Genomic DNA, 10,505 nt, shown 5'->3' on the forward strand with positions numbered 1-10,505 from the left:
AGGAGACAACCTCATCTTTCTCCTGTGGAGTGGCTGTTGAGTTCAAACCACAGACCTTCTGGTTAACAGCTCAATAGTAATCCACTTGGTTACCAGAGCTCTTTATACCTACAATGTCCTTATATCTTTTTCAATTCTCTAAGAGGGGCCTTATAATTTCAAAACAAAACTATTCCATCACAATCTAAACTTTGGATTCATTTATGCTGTTTCTAAATCTACAAAAAGGTATATAGTATTGTTTGCAAAGGATGCCTCTCATAACTTCCTTAGGATTTACAGCAACCTATTAACGCTTAGCTCTCCAGCCTAATGAACAAAATACCGTTTGAATAAAGCTTAGCTCCATTTGAGGGTATTCTGAATTTATCTTGGACCCCAAAATGTAATATGGTTTTCTAAGTTTCAGACAAAAAACTTTGATTTTTGTTTACGGTTAATCCAAGGTAGAGAAATTTTTTTTAAAGTTATTTTGTTTCTGTCGGTTGGTGACATCATACATGAATTTATTTAAGTGTCTCATTATTTAACAAATACCAGTATCCTAGGAAGGGGTACACGGGCAAGTACGGGCTAATATAGGGAAGGCAAAGGAAAACTGGTTCCACATGATGTTGCTGAGTGGATAGGAAGGCCCCCAAGCCAAACCTCCATCTCTGTAGCTTTTAGTTTTACCTGAGGCAGGTGATCATAACAAGTCCCTGGGTGGTGTGCACGTGATGCAGACACCTAGCATGTTCAGCTACTTGACTCACTGAAAGTTTGGGGGTGCTGGTCCCCAGAGATGCCTCAGGAGTAAGGCCTGCCAACCTACTTTAGAAAAACCAGCCATTGAAAAGACTATGGAAAGATTTCACTCTTACACACATGGCACCTCCAGGAGTTGCCATCAACTCCATGGAAACCAGTCTGGCTTGCCTTGGGTTTGGGCCATGTCAAAAAAACGTATGCTAAAATATCTGAGTCAGAATTGGCACTGAAGGTTTTGCTTTGGGGTTTGCTGATTTACTTGGGGTTTTTTGAGGTCTAATATGTATTTTCTGGTCAAGTTGCATATTAGAATCATCGCAGATGCTTACTACAATATTGCTGCCCGGAACCAAGAATAATGTAAAACAGAATCTTTGGGATGTGTGGCCCGAATATTGGTATTTAAGCAGAATCAGGACTCACACTCTTTGTTAGAAGGGTTATGGGTGTGTGAATACACACACTGACACAACAGCACAACTGGAGCAACATTGTGTTTGGGGAGTGTTCCAAAATTGCGGCCCAGGGCTTCTTGATCTCTAGGGAAGTGAGTGGGGAAAGAAAAAGTACTTACACTTTTGTATCATGTTATTCCAATATTATAACATCCCGTGTTTGGTTGATTTCAGGCTCGACTGACCAAAGAACAGCGCTGGGGAAGTTCCTTACTTTCCAGAAACCACTCCTTGGAAGAGGAATTTGAAAGGGCAAAAGCAGCAGTAGAGGTAATGTCTTTTAAATTGTTTTTTGCTGTCTCAAGTTTCTGAGAATAGAGCTCAAAAATCCATCAGCAGCAGGATACATGCGAAATGAGTCTTGGTTTATCAACACACAAAATGACCATGATGACGATTTTTAGGATGCGACTTGTAATCAGAGAACCTTTGGTTTTCTACCAGGAATACCTAATAGATGTGACCTCTGTGCCAATTATTTTACAGCTTAACTGTGAGGGTTGGAAGTACTGGGTTAGAAAGAACGGCGACTCTGAGCCCTGGACATACCTAAACCATGTATTTGCAATGCCTGGCTCAGGTTAAGATTGACACCTGACATTTTCTCTCTCTAGGATCTAGTAATATCTGAGATGTAGAGCTTGCTGTCCTACAATATGATAAATATCCCCGAGTGGGGAAAGGGCTATTCTAGTCCATTGATAACCCAGTATACCTAAAATTATAATTTTTATTATAAAGATTACTTAGCGTGTTAGGAATTTAGTTTTGGATTTAACATTGTATTGTGCTGTAAGTGGAAGCTTACAGAGCAAATTATTCTTCCAGTCAATAGTTCATGCACCAATGACTACTGACATTGGTTGCAATCCGCGAAGTGTGTCAGCATTTTCCCCATTTTCTCCCTGAGTTTCCCTGTCCCTTCCTGGATTTTCGGCTTTGATTTTGGGCAAATGCTGCCCTTTGGATCTCGTAGAGTTGGTTATTCTAATGAGCACATTCTTTCGGATGTTCCTGTTTGCTTGATAGTCCTGTCTATTGCTTGAGTGAAAGGTGGCCTCTGCGCCTGACTTCAGTCTCAATTTAAAAGGTCGGCTCTGGAGTTCCTCTGGTCTCTTCTGAACTAGTAATCTTTTTCACCCATTCTAACCAGGACTTTCTATTGTGGTCTTGGTCAAAGTAGTCAGTGCTGGTAGCCAAGCACCATCTAGTTCTTCTGGTCTCTGATTACAGGAGGTGATGGTTAATGTGGGTCAACAGTGGCCGGTTCATTACTGATTTGGACATTGATTTCTCTTATTATTATTACTTTTAACAGTTTTATTTCCATATTATTCATCAATTATACAATTCAATAGTTCAATCCTCTTAAGAAGAACTGGACGCTCATCACCACAATCAATTTTAAAATACTTTCTTCCTTCTTGTACTCACTGTTAATAGCTCCAATTCCCCCCTAACCTCCCCTGCCATACCCCCACGGAACCATTAATCCTGTTATTGTCTCTATAGATTTACCTATCCTGCATTTCATACTCAGAAAAACATTTTTAAAAAACTAACAGAAATAACAAAGTAAAAATTAACAACAATAAAAAAGTACAAGAGGGAAAACCTCAATCAAAAAGAAAGCAGAAAATATTCAAAATGAGAACAAGCTTAAAATGAGTCAAAAGGGAGGTCAAACGATAAGGTGTTAAATTTCAGCCTAACTACATCTGCAATAATCTACCTTCCAATGCAGTCTGCATGATAGCAAGGCTATTCACACCCCTGGTCTGTGGTCAGAGAATATTCACCAGAGACTTAATCCACCTGTATTTACTCACCACGTTTTTAAAAAACTCAAACAACTTTAGAATGGGTCAAAAAGGAGGTCAAATGATAAGATATTACATTTAACATAACTATATCTGCCATAATCAATTTTGCCATGCTCTCTGTCCAAGAATAAGGCTATTCACATCTCTGACCTATGATCAGATGGTATTCACTTAACCCATGTGTGGACCTGCAAATGAATTTGGGGTTTCCACTGTCATCCATAGACTTCTGCAAAACAGGCGTTCACAATCTAAGTTCTGGTACCATTCCCTCCATCAGCTTTGGAATTTATAATTTACAATCCTTGGATCACACAGGCTGGTGTGCTTCTTCCATGTAGATTTAGTTGTTGCCTGCTAGAGATGGCTGCTTGTTTGAAGACAAGAAGACCCCATATCCTATTCTTTTTAATAGCTGCTCACCATCTAGTTTCTTCACCACACTATGCATAGCACCCATATCTTTCGTGATCTCTTCATAGGGGTGAGCATCAAGCAGGGCCATAGACAATGGTTTCTATACTTAGTCTTCTGAGTAAAGAAGAAGCCCAAGTAGCACTGTGGGGTAAGTACTGAGCTGTTAACCACAAGGTTAGCCACCAGCTGCTCCCTGGGAGAAAGATGAAGCTGTATGCTATTGCTTCAATAGCAGAGGATTTGGTTTGGGGCTGACATGAGGAAGGAAGAAAGGAAAGAAAATGAAAAGAAAGGAAGGAAATAGGGAACCCAGCTTTTGCTGTGTTTTGTTTTGTTTTGATTTGATTTGTTGATCCATTTCCTTCCTGCCTGGAATCACAGAAGTGCATCACAGATGCTGTCTAAAATTCTCATCAAACTTGCAATATTATTATTTGAGAGTGGAACTTCTTATTGAAACAAAGTGGGAACTTGTTCAGACCTCCATTTCTATGTCAGATACGAAATCTTGAAAAGTGGAAATATTCTTGGAATATGGTTAGTTTGTGTGATTGTTTTACCACTAGAATTTGCATGAAATGATTATACCATGGGCGGTCTTTTAGTAACTCTGTACTTGAAATGTAATATAATCACTTGGCAATTTAATATTAAAAGGCTTCTTTCTATTCTGGGAAATAATTCTAGCCATAATTTCCAGTCATCAATCAAAAACCAAAAAAGAGAACTCTCTTATCTCACCACAAAATAATCCACCGAAATTTATTCTTTAAGAGTTGACATCTTTTTCATTTTTTTAAATCATTTTATTGGGAGCTCGCACAACTCTTATCACAATTCATACATACATCCAATTTGTCAAGCACATTTCTACATGTGTTTCCCTCGTCATTCTCAAAACATTTGCTTTCTACTTGAGCCCTTGGTATTGGCTCCTCATTTTCCCTCTCCTTCCCCGCCACCCCCTCCTCATGAACCCTTGATCATTTATAAATTATTATTATTTCATGTCTTACACTGTCCAGTGTCTTCCTTCACCCACTTTTCTGTTGTCCATCCCCCAGTGAGGAGGTTATATGTAGATCCTTGTCATCAGTTCCCCCTTTCTCCTCCATCTTCCCCTTGCCCTCCTGGTATCGCTACTCTCATTATTGGTGCTGAGGGGTTTATCTGTCCTGGATTCCCTGTGTTTCCAGTTCCTATCTGGACCAGTGTACATCCTCTGGTCTAGCTGGATTTGTAAGGTAGAATTGGGATCATGATAGTGTGGGGGCGGGGTGGGTGGGTGGGAAGCATTTAGGAAGTAGAGGAAAGTTGTATGTTTCATCGTTGTTACACTGCACCCTGACTTGCTCATCTCCTGTTGTATGTGATCCACACATATGTTTCGTTAAGACCAAAATCAACTGTTCAAATGCATTAAACCTGTCCCTCAATCCATCTCAGATGTAGACCCACAAGTTAATCTGTTTGTTATTTGAACTCCTGCTATGTGTAGCACACGGCATTAGACAGCATGAAAAAGATAATTTCGAACTAGAGAATCCTGGGTAAGAAAAGATATTAGAATCTACCTGACCCATTCACAATGAAAAAGTTAATTGATTCACACATAAAAGACTAGGGCTTCAAACGGAAATCATTTCAGTTCAACCCCCTGCTGAGCCTCTGCATTTCCACTCCAGTTTATACTGAATCCCAGTCTATATTTCAGCAAAGTGTGCTAGAAATGCAAATTCTCACAAGGAGATAAAATGAGACTGAAGTGGTTCAAAGCCCTGCAAAAGGCGGAATCAATTACAAAGTAACATTATCAGCCTGAGAAATAATGCCTGTTCACTAAAAAAGCACATCCTCCTTAGAAGGGAGGGTGACAAGACTTCATCTCCCATACTTTGGACATGCTGTCAGGAGAGACGGACATCATGCTGAGTAAAGTAGAGGGGCAGTCAAAAAGAGGAAGGCCCTAACAAGATGGATTGATCCCATGGCTGCAACCATGGGCTCAGAGACAGGAACAATGATGAGGATGGCACAGGACCCGGCAGTGTTCCATTCTGGGTCGCTATGGGTCAGAACCAACCCCACAGCACCTAATACCACCCATCTAGTCACAAAACCATTTCAAAGTTGTCTATCCCAGCCTCACACAAAACTTTATTTTTTCCTTTCAAAACACGCTTGACAAATGATCAATCCATGTTTACGTGAACATTTTCCATTAAAGGCCTTCTGCTCCAGAAAACCCGTTTGGTGTTTGGATAGTTCTCACCATTTGTCTGTGGACATGGCTTGCATGCCGCTTCTGGTCTAGCTTGCTCTTGACTCTGACCTCACTAGAGCAAAATGGAAGGCGTTTCTTCCCTTCTCCATAGGACCCCCACCTCACCTCACCTCACCTCAACAAGCCTGTATTCGCCTGGCTTCAGCTTGCCTCATGGGCATTCAGAGACCTGTGCTGTCCTCCTAGCATTGTCACTAACAGCGTGAAGACAATGTACATCTCACTGACGTCTTGAGTTTCTATACCTCTCTGGTTCTTTTCAGCTACACAAGCTTAGAAAGTGGTCAATGCTGGCGTGATGTATTCACCCCTCCCCCTCCCCCCAAAAAAGCTGCCTAAATACTGGAGATGGAGAAGGACTGGACCAACTTTTAATACACTTATAGTGACAGTAGGGCGGATCAGGAGATCATTTTGGAGCAGATCCCTAATTCCTTCCCCTGGATTTCCCTCATCTGTGAACAAGGGGCTTGGGTTTCTAATCTACTAAAATGCTATGAGTTATGATTTCAAGAGAAAGACACGGTGTTGTTTGAAATCAAATTGTATCCCCCCAAACAAACAAACAAACAAACAAACACTGGAATCCTAACTGCTGGTGTAACCCCATTGAGAAGTAAGGTTTTCTTTGTTATGGTATTAAAGCTGTGTCAACGTAGGGTGTGTTTTAAACCCACTCGCTTTTGAAGCATTACAAGGGCAGACCAGGCACAGAGAAGCAAGCACCAGTGGCAGGGGTGCGTCAGGGCACGCCTGGGCTACAGAAACTGAAAGAGATCTCCATTCAGAGAGAGAGCCCTCCTACAGCCAGAATTTGGCCTTCTATGAGGAAATAAGACAAAGGTTCTCTAGACTCACTCGTGGTAACTGACCCCGCACTGCTAATAAACTAAGACAAGTGGGAAATACAGAATTCCTGTGAAATCAGGAAACTGGAATTAACCTTGTTAAGTTGTCATGTTGAATCAAGATGCTTCTTTGAGGAGTGAGGGCAGATGGTGCTGAGGAGGTGGTCTGTAGGAAGAGTGTGTGGAGAAGGTCCGTGTGGCTGAGGAGGAGGAAAGGAGTGGCCGGTGGAAGCTGGGAAGTATCTCTGCAAAGCGGATGGTCAATCCGATCGACAATGTTGCAACCGCTGAGGACTATTGAGCTCTAGACACGATGCTTAGGCTGTGTGTTATCTAAATTCACAGTTTAAGACAACATCTTCATAAAGAAATCTTAGAGATGCACATACCCCTTGACACAGCCACGCTATAGATTTATTTCAGAGAAACAATTGTAGACGTGTGCTACACTCTATCTGCAGAAGTTTTTAGACTAACACAAATTTGGATGGGCCCTAAGTGTTCGTCAGCAGAGATTTTACAAAAATATATCTTTCTAAGTAAAATGTCAGCTCACCATGAAAAAATAACTTTGTAGAAAAATGGTTAAGATAAGTTTACTTTCAGCAATGCAATGAGGGTAGGGGGAAGGTGCAGGGAGAAGGGGGGGAAAGGGGGAACCAAATGCAATGATCGACATATACCCCTCCCCACCCCCACTGAGGGCGACAAACAACAGAAGCGTGGGTGAAGGGAGACAGCAGATGATGTAAGATATGGAAATAATGATAATTTATAATTTATCAAGGGTTCAGGAGGGTGGGAGAGAAGGTAGGGGAAGGGAGGGAGGGGAAAAAGAAGAGCTGATACCAAGGGCTCAAGTAGAAGCAAATTGTTTTGAAAATGATGATGGCAACATATGTAAAAATATGCTTGAGACAATTGAAGTATGGATTGTTATAAGAGCTGTAAGAGCCCCTAATAAAATGATTTATATATAAAAAAGATAAGTTTACTTTCATAATTGTTTGCATATGGAAAGAAGGGAGAGATGGGAGACCAAAAATGAAGGCTTTCACGTGAAAAAAAAACAAAAAATTAAATTTAAAATAAAAACTCTCAGGCTTCCTGAGCCCTCAGGCCTAAACATTGGTCTAATTGGCTTTAAGAGGGAGGAAACGTAAAAATAAATGGACATGGAGACTCTAGTGACAGACAGGTTCATTTGAAACGTGTAAAACAGAAATGGTTAATATACAGGAAAATGTGCAATGTGATGCCAGTTTCATACCATGAAAGCATCATCACCAGCACTGTATTAGTCTGGTACTTTAGAGAAACAAATCCACAGAAACTCATGTATAAGAGAGAGTTTTATATAAAGGGTAAGTGCACATCAAGTAAACATCCCAACCCAGTGCTGCCCGAACCCACAAGTCCAATATTAGCCCATATGTCCGACACCAATCCACAAAGTCCTCCTCCATCTCCCAAAACACATGCAACGATGCCGACTGCAGGAGGAAAGCCAAATCAGTGAATGTATAAGCATCTCAGCACTGGCAGGGGTCTCCATGTGGCTGCTCCAGCACCCAGGGCTGCATCGGGGTAGGTCCATGTGGCTTCTCTTCAGGGATGTCTTGAAAGAAGTGAGCCTTGCCAGCTGAAGCAGGGAACTGGCTAAGGCAGCTGCACCCTGGTCTGACCATCTGGTCTGAAAAAGCAAGAGACCAACGAACTAGAAAGGCGAGGCTCACCAAGCCATTTATCACTCGGCCCTTCGATTAACCCCACATGTGTTTATCAGCCAGCTTGGCACAATAAACTAACTACCTCAAGCACTGACTGTGTGTACTGTGTGAACATGCTGTAGTGCCCTGGTGATGCAGTGATGAAGCAGGTCTCTGCTAACTGAGCGCGGTGGGGGTTTGAACCACCCGTTGCTTCAAGATCAGTGAGTCCACTTGCCTGAACACCCCCATGGAGCACCCACTCTGGGCCACGGGGTTGCTGAGTTGAAATCATCTCAATGGTCAGACTGATAACTCGATGCCCCAAGGGGTCTGACAGTGCAATTGTGAAGTGCTAGGCTGCTAGCCCCCAGGTCAGTGTAGGAGCCCAGCAGCCTCGCCGTGGGAGAAAGACATCAAGCGTCGTCCATAAAAATTACAGCCTTGGAACCGATTACATGGAACTGTGTGTGACCTCCTCCCTGGGGGACAGACAACCGAAAAGTGGATGAAGGGAGACGTCGGACAGGGCAAGATATGACAAAATACCCATTTATAAACTATCAAGGGCTCATGCGGGAGGGGGGAGCGGGGAGGGAGGGGAAAAATGAGGACCTAATGTCGGGGGTTTAAATGGAGAGAAAATGTTTTGAGAAACGATATACAAATGCGCTTTACACAACTGATGTGTGTATGGATTGGGATAACAGTTGTATGAGCCCCTAATAAAATGTTAAAAAAAAAAATTACAGCCTTGGAAACCCTAGGGGGCAGTTCTGCTGTGTCCGACACGATGGTTTGGAGTTCGAATCCACTGGACGCCATGTGCTAAGCACGACTTCAGGAGTCATATACCAAATGGCACATTGCTTCCTCCCGGGAACTCCTTGAACAGCATCAGAATATTACCCCCACTGTGTGGGAGATAAACAGAGATTTAAAGAGATTACCTATACTTATGGCTTTTTTTAAAATAATCATTTTATTGGGGGCTCTTACAGCTCTTATAGCATTCCATACACCAATTGTATGAAATGGTACAAGCATAGTTGTACCTATGTTGCCATCATCATTTTCTAAACATTTACTTTCTATTTGAGCCCTTGGTACTCCCCTCTCCCCCATCTTGTTGTGTGGCATTTTATAAGCAATTAATAGACATTGAAGATACATTAAGTACTTGTTGAGTGGCCAGACAGATGATTGTGGACCACTTAAAATAGGTAATACTTCATTCCAATTGTCTATTGTTACATATGGAGGCCCTAGGTGGTACAGTGGGTTCAGGGCAGTGGCTGCTGATGGAAAGGTTACAGGTTCAGGTGAACTCTGAGGCCCCTTGGAAGAAAGATCTAAAGTCCAAAAACCCAGCCAACAGAGACTGGAGAGACATGCAGAGGTCTAGTAGGAGTCGATTTGAGGACAGCTGATTTTATTGTTGCATATAAAGTCTCACATAAGCCTCCCTTACGATGTAGCCCCACATGCTGGCAGCTGATGTCAGCAGATTGTTCTCGGTGTGGCAGACTGATATGCAGTTGCCGTGACTCGAATGTCCTCTGGGCTTGGCCTGGTCTCAGGATCAGTCAATGAGGCACAGTTAGAAGAATGCCGCTAATGCCTTCCAATCTAGCCAAGAAGTAGCACTGAGCAAGCTGTGTATTTTTCTCATGGGGCTGTTTTTCTTCGTGTTAAGTGATGCCTGACAGACTGCGATTCAACTATTTTTTTTTAAGCTGAAATGCAATCTCCTTTATGGAGAAAAAGAAAACTGAAAGTATATGCATGTTCCTGGCGGGTAGTAAAGGGCCTGGAACCTGGTTATGGACAAAACTCAAGTTGCACTGTGAGGTCCAACCAGGCCTTGGGAGGGATGAGACTGTTTTGCCTCCGTACGTTACATACATTGCACTGAAAATCACGGTCAATTTGTCCCTGCTCAAAATACTGTCATTTTAGGACAAAGAGCCAGCTAGAATGCATATGTCCTGAGAGAAGGGGAGAGGAGCTTCCTCCACACGTCCTCCTGGATTTCCCCATAGCCTTAATGCTTCATCAGCTCCCTGGAGTTCCCGGGAAAGTACACCAAAGCGTGGCTTGGAGAAGGGTCGCCTGGGAGCGCTGCCAGGAGGCCAGAAACTGCCTCCCAGGAAGCCAGATCCCCAGAGAGAATGGTGCTGCACCTGCATCTGCAGAGGAGAGGGAAGACAGTCACGGGG

The 10,505-nt window shown here is 42.6% G+C and overlaps 1 protein-coding gene across 7 annotated transcripts in view; it reads left to right on the forward strand.

Moving 5' to 3' along the window:
* The window catches only part of PEX5L (peroxisomal biogenesis factor 5 like), a 290,701-nt gene that overhangs the window by 210,993 nt on the left and 69,203 nt on the right, over positions 1–10,505 (forward strand). For all 7 annotated transcript variants that reach the window (XM_045295107.1, XM_045295110.1, XM_045295111.1 and 4 more), the window contains one exon: positions 1,380–1,475. In XM_045295107.1, coding sequence (XP_045151042.1) covers positions 1,380–1,475 — 96 coding nt within the window. The remainder of the gene's footprint in view (positions 1–1,379; positions 1,476–10,505) is intronic.

The sequence above is a fragment of the Echinops telfairi genome, unplaced genomic scaffold, assembly GCF_000313985.2.
Source record: "Echinops telfairi isolate 266 unplaced genomic scaffold, ASM31398v2 ScPeMD7_4225;HRSCAF=4972, whole genome shotgun sequence".
NCBI lineage: Eukaryota > Metazoa > Chordata > Mammalia > Afrosoricida > Tenrecidae > Echinops > Echinops telfairi.